Genomic DNA, 14485 nt, shown 5'->3' with positions numbered 1-14485 from the left:
CCTTCTGGAGAGCTACGACGTATGCATGCTTTTGCTCTAACAATCAAGGTCCAATTAAGGTCTTGATGAGCAACAGGTGATTAGAAGAACCATGTGTGAGCATCGGGTTGGAAAACATGTGCTTTCTCCAGGAGGAATGCCCACCACTGAGGTAGAGGGGCCAGAGAAACCAGCCAATGAGACTCTTCTTACCTGCCAGTGGGTCCTCATCCTCATTGCTGGTAGATGGGAAGAGCTCTTCCTGGATGGCCTGGGATTGGCTGTCTGCGCTGTCACTCCGGGGCATGGTCTCTCCAGGGGAGGAGACAGAGGTGGAGCTACAGAGGGGCAAAGCATGAGCGAGGGAGACAGAGAGAGCTCATCTTCCCCTCAGAGTCCCTGCCTAGATCACATTAGATCTGAACAGATCACATTGGTATAAGTAATATGTTACAGTAGTAGCTCCATCTTGCCCTCTGATAGGCTAGGTATAATTTTGTTCATGTTTGATATACACCTATCCAAATATTTTAGATCTAGAGAAGTGCCTATGGGGTAGGGGCTAGGGTTTGAATTTGGAACGTATCGTTAGTATTGCCCGCCAAGACCCTCACCCTGACTCCCCGTCTGTCTGCCTGGCCGTCAGTCCGCCATCTCCACTCCCTGACAGCTCCTGTGGCAGATGGACAGCCTGGGTGGGGTTGGGGACGGGCTCTTCCTGCATGGCAGATGCGGGGCTACTGGTATCCATGGGAGACCCTTCCAGTAGTGACACGCCCACCGCTGCAGGCTCAGCGGTCTCCACGATGTCTGGACTCAGGGAGGCTGGGCGGAGGGGGAGATCGGGGAGAGGAGAAGAATGAGTGAAAGGAGTGGGGAGGAAAATATGGGAGAAGAGGGGAGGAGAAGAAAAATGGTCAGTTAATACACTAAACAACTATGCATAGTCTGACGGCAACAACGTGGTTGCATGAACACATATGCTCCGTTGCAAAATCTGCACGACACTTTGAAGCAATGTGTCGTAAGCCATGATTAGGGCTGTGGCAGTCATGACATTTTGTCAGCCGGTGATTGTCAAGCAAATAACTGCCCGTCTCACAGTAATTGACCGTTAATTAACAAACCCATTTAACATCTCCTGGCTTCCACACACAGCCTACAAGTCACAAATGCAGACCTTTGGAACATCTACATTTGATAAAGTCTAATAAATCCATGTAATATAGCCTACACCTTCACAATAAATCCATTATCTATTTTAGACGGGTCTAAAGAAGAATGATATGAAGAAAATGTAGTCCATTTCAGAAGAACAGAATTGCATACGCTGAGTTGTCCTTATGTTAGGCCCTGATCTGGCTATGCCAAATGGCTGTGGGTTACACTAGTTCATTTAGCAGACAAGATTTGCTTCGAATTCTGTGGCATTATTTTATAGTATGAAGAATACAACTGAATAAAATAAAGTATATTTTCTCCAAACGATGAGGGAGTGTTGCACATGCAGCTATTCTGTGTTGAGCTGTTAACAAAGAAACAGCTTCCCCTATATGCTTAATTTAGAGTTAATTATGCAACTTTGGTTGTGATACAAACGTTGGGCTATATGTTTTGATTTTTAATCCATTCTAAGGCTTCATGATCCGACTAATGATTATTTTTTTAAAGAAATGAAAGGCATGAGCTCTGCTTAGTTTTTTGTTTAGGCTGCACACACTTAACCAGTCTCCTTCACAATTTGACAAGCACTTGAGATAATGCCTCAAACTTCCCGGCGGCTTCCCCTTTGTGCGGCCGTAATGCCCCCTAAAAAAATGCCAGCCAGGTAGACTATACTCCTGTTGTAAAGAGAAGCAATGTGCTTAATATTAGGAAAGTTGAGAAATAAATATAGTAGGCCTAGCCTATAGAAAGCTGATGGGAGCCCCCTCTTTTTAATAGAGGCCATCATTCTTTTTTCTCACACAATTGCATAGCCTATAGAAATGTTGCACAACATGAGCTTGTGGGCTCTCATGAAGTGTTTGATTAGATTTTCCATTTCATTTGCATTAATGTCAGAGTGATTAGAGGGACAATAAAGTGCTGAGTACCAGGAAGTTAGCAAGTTTGGTAGGCTAATAATGACCATCAGCAGCATCAGAGCTTGGAGAAGCCTAATTACTGTGACTAACTGGTCACTTGGAACTTGACTGCCGTCATGGCGGTAATACGGTCACGCTAGCCATGAAGGCTATATTCAAAAGGAGACCGCTTAGTCAACATCATCACTGCAGATACCGATGTGTGCCCTTACTGCTCATCAGTCACTCTGTGAAAGAGGGTGCATTCGTTTAGCTACCCTGGTGCCCTGGGTGGATGAGACCAACGGAATGGTCTCAAATGTGCAAACTCCACCAACCGGTGCACTGGGAAAGCTAAAACGAACACACTTCTTACAGTTTCAAAGTTAGTCTACCTTCCCTGCCTCCATCCACCGCTCCTCCTCTCTCACCAATAGTGGGCACCGGGGACATTTCCATCTGTGACGCCTCCACTTCGCAGGTCGGCCTATCGGATGCCGCTGCAAGGGCAGGAAGACCGGCCCCTGCCAGGACAGCCAGCGAATTGGCCAGGAGCAGGTCTGCGATTGGCTGGTGGACCTGCTGGCTGATGGCAGTCTCCAGGGAAACCAGGGCCTGTTCGTGGGGGGCGGGGGTTGTGGGGGTGACCTCTCCTGAGGGGGGAGCGGTGAGGAAACCATCCGAGACCCGAGGGGGGTCCAGACACGACACACCACTGCCCTGGGCCTCACCTTCTGAGCCAGGGGAGACACAGAACAGAGAAAAGTTAGCGAGTTCGGGAGTCCTAGGTTCACTTGACCTTCTGATGGAACAACACACAGAACAGGAGGGATGAGTCAAACTAACTGAATAGTGAGCTATAGGTTCACCACTTCAGTTACATATAAAGTACAGAGACAGGTCCTACAAGTGTGCTAGTATTGGAATAGATTAAATACGGGAAACTGGCTGGGGGAACCAAGGAGAGGTTTGGGGAGCACCGAGTTAGAGGGGTACAATGATATCAATGAGCTAAAGCTTATTTTGTCCTGAGTGAGATTGCTGTGAGTTGGGCAGCACTGAGGAAGGCAGTAAGTTGTATAGTTATCTCCCGTACGGGGCGCACTATCCTGATCCCCAACAACAACACAACTTACTACCTCACCACAGCACAGCCACAGAAGGGTATGGGTTCCACATCCGTATAACACACGCACAGAAGCACACACAAGCACATTAGGTTACATAGCAACATCACCGTGTAGCTCACTTGGTAGAGTAAGGCACTTGCAACGCCAGATTCCTACGGGGGAACCAGTATGAAAATGTATGCACTCACGACTGTAAGTAGCTCTGGATAAGAGCGTCTGCTAAATTACTAAAATGTAAATGTAACTACAGTATCGGTAACATTTTCCCCCCCCAACTATTAGTTGCAGAGTAAACGTCCAAGCCAAGATGTCAGTGCCGTGGTTTCCATGGTAATAGGATCCTCTGGGTCGTCTTGGCGTTGCCGTGGGAAAGACAGTAGACTGTATAGTTATCTCCCAGATCTGGTGTGATCCTAAAACTATACAAACTACTACCTCACCCCACAGCACGCTACTCTGTGTCTGTCCGTCTGTCTGCTGGCTTCAAGAGGGTCCAGACAGAGGACACTTACTGGGCCAGAGTCCATTCAAACATGCACAGAAAAAAGACAGAAAATGTGAACAGAAAGTTATCTGGAAAGAAAGGATTCACTTTTGCATAAGGGTTCAAAGTTAGCCTCAATCCGGTAAAAGCACTTGCGCTCTTACAAAAAAATTATACTTAGTATAGTGTTCGCATTTAAAAACAAGGTGCCAGTACCAGCAGTGGTCTCTCCAGCCGCACCGTTGACCGTCCCCAGTCCCGAGCCCTGTAGACTCTGCTCCCTGGCCTCCTCTCCTCCTGTCCTTCTGTCGTTCTGCTTAGCCTCCTCCTCCTCCGCCAGCTGGCGTCTTTTCTTCTCCCTCCTCTCCTCCAGCTCCTCGTCTCTCAGGGTCTCCAAGTGTTGCAGGATAGGAACCTTCACCACTGGGAAGGAGAGAGATGGGGTTAGAGGGATGGGCTGGGGTGTACAGTGTGTGTGCGTACATCTATAAGTCTTCATGAGTAAATGTATGAATCAGCAACAATGTGAGAATCACAGAAAATCATATTCTCTCAGTAGTCCAACAGCAGACTAGTAGAAGACTGTTGTACCTGCTACACAGTCGTGCATGCTCTCAGCGTCCAGTACTTTACACTCATCAGTCCATCGGGTTAAGGCAGTGGGGATACTGGACAGAGTGCCTGGAAAGATATATATTTGAGATGAATTCAACATAATCCAATCAAAGCTTGGGCTCCCAGCACAGACTAAGCACCTAGGGACAGCACCTAGTTTCCAATAGATTCAGCCTAGTTTTGGACTCCTTCTCCAATGACATGTATTTCTTAGTCCAGAACTAGAGCTAACTTGGGTCTGGTAAAGCGGCCCATATAGTAGACTGGACTGGTGGACAGCGAGTGTCATACCGGCTTGTCCTCCGGTGCTGCTCTGCTCGTGGAAGAAGTCGTCGAGCAGCTCGTCGTCGGAGCGGGCGATGATGTGCACGTCCTCGTTGCCCACCAGGAGACGTGCGCGGCCGCGGGACTGAAGGGGCAGAGAGCTGGACAGCTGCAGGATGTCTGCTGCAGCACTGGGACCTAGCAGTCTGGAGGGGAGGAGAGAGAAGGCACATACACATTTAATATACAGCAGTTGATCGTCTTACAACACTGATACATAAACATTCACACACTTAATCATATTCTCTTCTAACGCACCGACATGAACAAACACTTTCAGAACCTATGACCTTAGAAATGGATACACGAGTACAGCAACTATAATCAATACTTTGTTTTTGAGGTGCGATTGATTTAGCATTTGGCGGACTATTCCATTGGTTCCTTTGTACGTTGGTTCCTTTGTACGTACAAAATCAAAAGCTGCTTAAAATGTTTGACAGAATCTGACCCATGACCTAGGAAAAGTCCCATTCATTCATTGTAGCATCTCCGTCTCACCTCTGCAGGATGAGTGGGGGGTTGGGCTGTCTGTTCCCGGGGTAGTGGACGTGTATCGTGTGGCCCGTGTTGGCGGTGAGCTGGCGTAGCGTTCTCTGGCTACGACCCATGCCCTGCGCCAGGCGGTTGTTGGTGCCAGCTCCGCCCAGCGTTAAGGAGCCATGGTCGGCGTGACGCACCATCAGGGGGTGAGAGCTGGGGATGTTGCCTGGGGAGGGAGGGATGTCAGCTGATGGGAACACGATAAACAGAGAGAACAGTTGCAGACATTAGGGGGACACGTAGTGACACAACCCCGTCATTCTACATACTGCTATATGGCTATTATAATATAGGCTATTGCTACGTAGCTATTCGTAAGTCTATGTCTTTAGTGTTAGTTGTTCATTAGGATTAAAAAAAAGACAAACTACTTTGAGAAATCAGGGCCCGTATTCATAAAGCATCTAAGAGTAGGGGTGCCAATCCGGGATCAGTTCGGTCTTTTAGATTATGAATATATGGACAGGGGGAACTGATCCTAAATCAGCACTCCTACCCTTGAGACGCTTTATAAATATATGGGCCCAGCTCAATAACATAGAAGCTGCCTTCTAAATCTATCCATACATTCAAAACAAAGACTATGAAAAACAAAGAGGAATAAAAACACCAATATGACTCACCGGTGGTGGAGAACATGTTGTCAAACTCTATGATGAGGTCATCGTCGCGGTCAAACCTCTCGAAGCGGATGTGTGGCGCAGCGTTGATGTCTGGGAAATCTTCATCCAGCTCCATCTCCGAACCTTCATCGTCATCATCCTCATCTCCTTCTTCATCATCCTGAGAAACAGAACATGGCATATTTAGACAATTTTTTCTTTCTTTACAATTAATTTTTTCCATTACAAAACTCATTCTAAAGTAAGTAAATGGATACCAATCGAATGTCACCAAGCCGGTTCGAACCCAGGTGTCCTGTATAATAGCCCGCTAAGCCGGAGCCAATGCAAATCCTCACGACTCAGACAAGGTAACTGAACACAAAGAAACACTCCTTCCAGAGTCTTCAAACTCTTCCTCACCTGATCCTCCTCCTCTTCCTCTTCTTCCTCCTCCTCTTCATCCTGGCTGTCTTCTTCATCGTTGCTGCCACTGGAGTCCTCCTCCTGCGTGTGCTCCTCATCCTCAGGCTCCAGGATGTTCATAGAGTCTACGGTAGGAGAAGACGGAGAGAGGACAGTGAGTGAGACCAAACCACCCAACACACTTGAACCCTTTTCACCCTAATAACCCCATTTAACTAAATACAATGAATTAAATAGATATTTCATGTATTTTTTACGACAGAGCCACACCAAGCTGTACTGTGCTGGCCTGGTTACGCTACACCATAATTGTCAGAACCATGTTGGAGAGGATAATGTGAAAATAAAATATCAAAACCAGCACTTACCTTCTCGGTTGGCCTGTAGAGTAGAAGCCTGACTGATATTGGAGGGTGCCTCATCCATCAACACGTCCTCTTGTGATTCATCCTCACCACTGCCACGTCCCACTGAGTTAGAGCAAACAACCAATCAGAAACAAGACGATGTATTGAATGTGCCCGCCCCTTTCTTCTACACCATCCCATTTCACTCTGATGAGTCCAGTGGTGTATTCAGACAGGTGAAACATTAAAGTAACATTTGTTTTCAAAGTTTATATTCTGTTAACTCGTACCCAAAAATTGTTATTGACTCCTATACTCATGTGGCCAAAGCGTAAATCCGAGAAAAAAACCCTAACAAAACCCAACTCAACCCATTCTCTCAAATGATTGCCATTTCCCCCTAGATGATGAGATCATCCTCTTGAGGATGATGAGCTGGCCGGTCAGTGGTCTATACGCATTCATAAAAAATAAATAAATTAATAATCGGTCATATTTAATAGAAATCTGGAAAGACATTTCCATTTAGAATGTTGCAGATTTAAATAGAGGTGAAATGAGACCCCAATTATGTTCTAGAAAATGCTTTTCTAATTGAATGGTTTGTAACGTTTCACCCTTTTCAACAGAATCCTGGATTCCAGACTCCCTGCTTACCGATAATGGAGCTATTGACGGCGCCAGCGTCTCTCTCCAACAGTTCATCTATCAGATCCACCAGCTCGTTCTCCACCTGCATGGCCGTTGTGCTGAGCACCTCCGGCTGTCCAGCGATGACCGCTGTGTCTCCCTCCGTCTCTCCGTCCATCAGGTCACTGTCTGTCCCCTGGACCCTGTGACTGCCCTCCACCAGAGTCCCCTCAGCTTCACCAGAGTCACCTGCAAAGAAAATGGATTCAGTGAGATGAACAGTAAGCCAAGAACAGTGTAAATGTGAGTTTCCTATTTCCCTGTGGTACTGGGGAGCATGTGGGTGTCTGTGTGTAGTGTGTACATATTTGTTACTACATGTGTATGTGTTTATGAGTGCAAACGTGTGCGCGCGCATCACCTGTGGTACCTTGTGTGTTGCTATTGGAGTCCCTGGCGGCTCCCACAGTGTCGTGCTCAGCCTTGTTCTTGCTGGATCCCCCCTTCCCTCCAAACAGGCTGCTGGGCTGGTTGACGATGCGGGACAGAGTCTCTAAGGGCTTCAGAGCTGCATTCACTGTGTTTGCCATGTTGGGACTGAGATAACAAGTCAATGGTGAGAAAAACATTCTCATTTTATTTATTAATTTTACCCCTTTTTTCTCCCCAATTTCGTGGTATCCAATTGGTAGTAGTTACAGTCTTGTCTCATCGCTGCAACTCCCACACGGATGTTAACTCGAAATGACACAACGACAAGGTTCCAGTTTAACAAAGTTTACTATACTATATGAACACACTACAAGGTAGCCATTACACTCAAGGCTAGGTCCATCAACGAACAGACTCCCTGCGCGGGCGCACTCTTGACTGAGTGTTAGCCCCATAATAACAGAAGTATAGGGATACTTAAAACATGAACTTAACAATCTCCCCCTTTTCTTTAAAGACAAATAAAACATCAACAACATAATTAAATGTCCAAGTATTGTTCAAGATCCCCATTACAAATGTGTTGTGTGACAGTTTTTATTTGAATTACTCAAGCTGCCACTTTCCATTACTGAGAGCCTGTAGGAGCACAAGACCGTATGCTCCTTTTTATTCAGTCAGCAAGGTGTTCCTTAGGGATACTTAAAACATGAACTTAACGGACTCGGGAGAGGCGAAGGTCGAGAGCCATGCGTCCTCCGAAACACAACCCAAGCAAGCCGCACTGCTTCTTGACACAATGCACATCCAACCCGGAAGCCAGCCGCACCAATGCGTCGAAGGAAACACCGTACACCTAGCGACCAAGTCAGTGTGCACTGCGCCCGGCCCGCCACAGGAGTCGCTAGTGCGCGATGAGACAAGGATATCCCTGCCGGCCAAACCCTCCCTAACCCGGACGACGCTGGCCCAATTGTGCGCCGCCACATGGGCCTCCCAGACGCGGCCGGCTGCGACAGCCTGGGCTCGAACCCAGAATCTCTGGTGGCACAGCCTTAGACCACTGCGCCACCCGGGAGGCCGAGAAAAACATCCTCAATGGAAGGAAGAGATGAGGAGACATTCAGCGATTTGACCACAAGACAGTTGAGAAAATATGAAATCTACGCAAATTTAAGCAATGCGACGTCACAATAATCAATTGGGGGGGGGGGGAAAGCTCTTAAGCCAGCTTTGGCACCGTGCAAGACAAGCTACCAGTCAACGTGCTGTTTTGCATACTGTTTGGAAGAAACACCCACAGGGGAGATTTCCCTGATGCCTTACTATAAAGTAGTAAGCAATGTGACTCCTCTAAGAGGGTGAGTAAGGGGTTTGAGAGGATCAGTGGTGTGTGTGTGTACCTGGACAGGTCGAGGCTGTGCGGTACTCTAGCCAGGTCGTTTACCAGTCCTTTCTTGAGGAAGAGGCGTATGATGTTGTTCATGCCGTTGTGCTGCGTCTTGGCTGCTGACGTGCTGTAGAAGCTAGAGGTGGACGGACACGACTCCATGATGGTGCTGATGATGCACATCACCGCCTGTAGCCTGGGGGGAGAGAGAGAAAAATGGGGAGTTTTCAGTGAAGCCTAGGCACACAGGGACAGATAAAATGCATAACGAATGCACTATGAATCCGTCCATTAGTCAAATACATTACCACTTTCAACTTTTGACACATCAAAATGACAAAAAGGATGGTAAATAATAAACTCAGCAAAAAAGAAACTGTCTTTTAAGGATGATTCGCAAAAATCCAAATAACTTCACAGATCTTCATTATAAAAGGGTTTAAACACTGTTTCCCATGCTTGTTCAATGAACCATAATTAATGAACATGCACCTGCGGAACGGTCGTTAAAGACACTAACAGCTTACAGACAGTAGGCAATTAAGGTCACAGTTATGAAAACTTTGGACACTAAAGAGGCCTTTCTACTGACTCTGGAAAAACACCAAAAGAAAGATGCCCAGGGTCCCTGCTCATCTGCGTGAACGTGCCTTTGGCATGCTGCAAGGAGGGATGAGGACTGCAGATGTGGCCAGGGCAATAAATTGCAATGTCAGTACTGTCAGTAAGACAGCACTACAGGGAGACAGGACGGACAGCTGATCATCCTCACAGTGGCAGACCACGTGTAACAACACCTGCACAGGATCGGTAAATCCGAACATCACACCTGCGGGACAGGTACAGGATGGCAACAACTGACCGAGTTACACCAGGAACGCACAATCCCTCCATCAGTGCTCAGACTCTCAGCTTATTGCGGACAGAGGCTGGACTGAAGGCTGGTAGGCCTGTTGTAAGGCGGGTCCTCACCAGACATCACCGGCAACAACGTCGCCTATGGGCACAAACCCACCGTCGCTGGACCAGACAGGACTGGCAAAAATTGCTCTTCACTGACGAGTCGCTGTTTTGTCTCACCAGGGGTGATGGTCGGATTCGTGTTTGTCGTCGAAGGAATGAGCGTTACACCGAGGCCTGCACTCTGGAGCGGGATCGATTTGGAGGTGGAGGGTCCGTCATGGTCTGGGGCGCTGTGTCACAGCATCATCGGACTGAGCTTGTTGTCATTGCAGGCAATCTCAACACTATGCGTTACAGGGAAGACATCCTCCTCCCTCATGTGGTACCCTTCCTGCAGGCTCATCCTGACATGACCCTCCAGCATGACAATGCCACCAGCCATACGGCTTGTTCTGTGTGTGATTTCCTGCAAGACAGGAATGTCAGTGTTCTGCCATGGCCAGCGAAGAGCCCAGATCTCAATCCCATTGAGCACGTCTGGGACCTGTTGGATCGGAGGGTGAGGGCTAGGGCCATTCCCCCCAGAAATGTCCGGGAACTTGTAGGTGCCTTGGTGGAAGAGTTGGGTAACATCTCACAGCAAGAACTGGCAAATCTGGTGCAGTCCATGAGGAGGAGATGCACTGAAGTACTTAATGCAGCTGGTGGCCACACCAGATACTGACTGTTACTTTTGATTTTGACCCCCCCTTTGTTCAAGGACACCTTATTCCATTTTTGTTAGTCACATGTCTGTGGAACTTGTTCAGTTTATGTCTCAGTTGTTGAGTCTTGTTATGTTCATAGAAATATTTACACATGTTAAGTTTGCTGAAAATAAACGCAGCTGACAGTGAGAGGACGTTTCTTTTTTTGTAGAGTTTATGAGCCCCATGGAAAAACCATCGGCTTAATTGTTTTTAGACAATTATGAAATCTCTGCCCTGCCCAGCCCACTCCCTCACCTGGCGTGTTTCTCCGTGCCCTCTGCCATGGCCAGCGCCCGGCTGAGTGCGGCCTTCACCTCATTGACCAGGGCCACCTGTGCATCGGTGCCTGTGCCAGCGGCTGCCAGGCTGGCCAGGAAGAGGCGTGCCAGGGCCGGGGTGTCCTTGTCCTCAGAGCTCTGGGTGTGGGGCAACAGGTGGTCCAGCACGAAGGCTAATACACTGCAGTCCTGCAGGGGGAGAGAGACAGAGAGAGCAAGAAGGGAGTCAGGACGACAAGTCTTATACTCAACATATTACAAATAAAGCAGTACAGTCGTGTAGCAGAGGAAGAGATGGACCCCTGGGTGAGGAGAGGACTGGCGCAATGTATTGTACATACCTCTACAGAAATCAAATACATATACATCTATACAGCACACAGAGAAAGGACTAGTCAGGTCAAATAGAAACAACGCAAGATATATTCCACATCTTCTCTAATGAGGTTGGAGTCGTGGCTATGGCAATACAGGGAGGGGAAGAGAAAAACAGGAGTTTGTCAACATCGTGTTTAAACTCCTAAAATCCTTCGAGCCCTTGAGGCAATTTATGCCAAATGTATTACAGTAGTAAAACTCTACATAGATTGTGAAAGCTGGACGTTTTGCCCAGTCTAGGCGAAGCCACCCACCTCCTTGATGAGCTCAGACTGTCCGGCCGTGTAGCAGTAGGATGCTATGAGGGTGGCGATGCCCACGTAGGACCTGACCAGCTCTGCCAGGAGACGCAGGATGGTGGAGGTGGGCATCAGGGGCTTGGAGGCCTTAGCCTTGGCCCCCTTACCCTCCTCTGAGCTGGCTCCCTTCTCCCCCTCCACCTCCTTCTTCTCCTCACGCATCTCCTCTGGAGTAGAGGCTGAGGTGGGGAGATAGGGAAGGGAAATGGACAGGGGGGGGGAAGAGAGAGAAGAGAGTTAGGATCGAGAAGGGGCAGAGAGGTGTCTAGGCATGTTACACTGATGGGGCACTCGTGACAAATCTCGATTTTTGTTCCTTCATTTGGTTTAAATACAATATTTTGTATATTAGCATCACACAAATTGACCAAACTAAGGAAAGAAGTGTATTGTAAAAGTACCAGTGGAGGCTGGAGGTGAGGAGGAGGGAGGGAGGGTCTCACCTTCTCCCTGGGGTGTTCCAGACTGAGAGGAGTCAGCTACCGCTCCATCTGCAGAAAACACCTGGGGCTGAGAGATAGGAAGGAGAGGGGGAGAAAATATGACCCACAATATATCTAGACCGATACAGCAGCTTTCAAAACATACATATCAATGTTTTAATTCAAGGCACTCCTGGGTCCGGTTCAAGAAGATAAACTTTTTGAAAAGGAGAGGTTTTACCTGAACTTGTCCAACAAGAACACAGAGTTCTGCATCGGACCGGACACCCACCCGGGATTGACCCACCCCCCAAAAAACAATCAGCTGGCGGGTGGAATGAAAACATTATTTCTCGCAGTTCAAAACAATTACAATGCGGGTCAGAAACATTTTAAATCAAAAAGAATATAACAAGGAGCTAGTTGTGTAGAATTGTGTTGAGAGTGGAGCAGGGAATTGTCCATTAGTAGGCCCATTTGTGTGTTACTCCTAATTTGTCAGAGTGCAGAGCTTATGTTGTTATCTTCCACCACATGACAATACGTTGCCAAGTTAATTTTCCCTGACTCCATAGCGCACGCGAAAATGGCTTCCGTTCCTATTTTTGGGGGCGGGAGATGCACTTGATTCAGCAGCTTTAGTGCTGGGAAGGCCAAGTTTTCGCATTTTGAACCATTTCATGCGTCTGAAGGCAGAACTCCGCCTACCTGGCAGGCCCAGAGAGCAAATCAAGTGCACTTATAGGCCTACCGCTGGCCTATCAGAAAGCTCAGATCACCGTGTCTGCACAGTTTCCCAGAACCATAGACTAAAAACAAGCCTCGAACACACAGCAAACTTTATATTGAGAGATTTCAAAACTTTTAAAACCATGACTAGACTCAACGAATACAGCAAAGAGCTGTTGTTTTGATGTGTAGCCTAAGTTTGTGTTTACATTGTTATTCAGCACTGTCAACACTTTGTTCAACAGTTCTATAAGACATGAAATGCACGTTCTCTCCTTCCAGTCACACTACAACCAGCACTGCAGCTGCAATCAATGAGTACAGCAGTGTGTCAATAAACTTGCGTTGTTATTATTAGCGGCTTGTGTCTTTTTTAATATCGAGGAATATTTCACTTGCTCTGGTCATAGGAGTAACAACATGAATTGGTGCATGAGGCTGAAATAATGCTGCGCGACTTAAGTTTCGTTATTAACTGAAGACTGTGTCCCCTTTTCTCAGTGGGGAGAAGGGGATGGTGAGTCTGGGGAGATGCAGCCTCACCACTGCTGCCTCCCTCCCCTCAGGCTGACCATCAGATGCAGGCCATCAGTCCAGTAAAAAATGATATATTAAAAAAAAAATATATATATATATATATATATATATATATAAAAAATATATTCTCACATAGCTGTGCCTCACTATTAACAGTGTGATTATATATATTTTATATAATTTCTAAATGGTCTGAGAAGAACAACGTTCAACTCAAGCATAGCCAATATGCAGTGATAATGTATTGGGACTATAGCCTACTGTACAAACCTCCTTGCTACAGAACTGTTTTTATTTAGTTAATGTTGCATAGGCTTATGTTTTTGAAATCATGTAAAAAAAAAAAATCTGAACAGTAGATCTCGGCTTGCATTTTGACTCAAAGTGATCTGGACTCAGTTGTGACCACTGATTTAGACCGTACACAGGCCATATAAAGTTTGACTAACCTGTCCAGTTAGTCAAAGTTTGAGTTCCCTACTAAATAAATGTAGGCTCCCGAGTGGCGCAGCGGTCTAAGGCACTGCATCTGAGTGCTAGAGGAATCACGAAAGACCCTGGTTCGATTCCAGGCTGTATCACAACCGTCCGTGATTGGGAGTCCCATAGGGCGGCGCACAATAGGCCCAGCGTAAATATGAATTTGTTCTAAACTGACTTGCCTAGTTAAATAAAACAAATACAAATATTTTAGCAACCTATAGCCTATTCCGAGTCACATGCTGACCAGACCGGACACGTCGCGAGCGTCGCAAAATATATTTAGAAATCCATGTTATTCAATTATTGCACCCATACTGCTCACGCGCGCCAACGAGTGTCTGCGATGCCAAGTGCTAAAATAGAGCTCCTTTCTATTTGACGCAGATCACGCTGAAAGTCCTGCCTCTCCCATCTCATCATTGGTTTATCGAAGCAGGTACCCACGTGCCATCTCCTCATTGGTTATACCCACGTGGGTGATTGAAAGACAAACTGTTTTGCCGGTGGTCGTGGTAATACTATGAAAATTTAGATGCCGATCACAATATAAGTTCAAAGATGAAAAAGCCTGGAAGGAGGAGAGATGACTAGAAACGATTCGGTTGGCCGTTTTGTGTGTGGATTAATTGTCGGAGTAGAGGACCTTGTGCATTTCGGGTAAAATAACAACTATATGTTTATATCCAATGACAAATTAGCTAGCAACAGCAAGCTAGCTAAATAGGACAAATTAGCTAGC

The 14485-nt window shown here is 46.9% G+C and overlaps 1 protein-coding gene across 1 annotated transcript in view; it reads right to left on the bottom strand.

Moving 5' to 3' along the window:
• Positions 1–14485, bottom strand: part of LOC120061009 (E3 ubiquitin-protein ligase HUWE1-like) — a 77419-nt gene that overhangs the window by 16803 nt on the left and 46131 nt on the right. Inside the window, exons 48-63 of the mRNA XM_039010487.1 lie at positions 12019–12085; positions 11531–11754; positions 10876–11087; positions 8982–9164; positions 7577–7743; positions 7174–7395; positions 6538–6639; positions 6167–6294; positions 5765–5924; positions 5100–5328; positions 4566–4744; positions 4251–4340; positions 3876–4082; positions 2441–2779; positions 594–804; positions 193–317 (exon numbers count right to left, since the gene is read on the bottom strand). Of these exons, the coding sequence (XP_038866415.1) occupies positions 193–317; positions 594–804; positions 2441–2779; positions 3876–4082; positions 4251–4340; positions 4566–4744; positions 5100–5328; positions 5765–5924; positions 6167–6294; positions 6538–6639; positions 7174–7395; positions 7577–7743; positions 8982–9164; positions 10876–11087; positions 11531–11754; positions 12019–12085 (2845 nt within the window). The remainder of the gene's footprint in view (positions 1–192; positions 318–593; positions 805–2440; positions 2780–3875; positions 4083–4250; positions 4341–4565; positions 4745–5099; positions 5329–5764; positions 5925–6166; positions 6295–6537; positions 6640–7173; positions 7396–7576; positions 7744–8981; positions 9165–10875; positions 11088–11530; positions 11755–12018; positions 12086–14485) is intronic.

Source organism: Salvelinus namaycush, chromosome 16 (assembly GCF_016432855.1).
Source record: "Salvelinus namaycush isolate Seneca chromosome 16, SaNama_1.0, whole genome shotgun sequence".
Classification (NCBI taxonomy): domain Eukaryota; kingdom Metazoa; phylum Chordata; class Actinopteri; order Salmoniformes; family Salmonidae; genus Salvelinus; species Salvelinus namaycush.
This window is presented reverse-complemented; position numbering and strand designations above follow the sequence as displayed.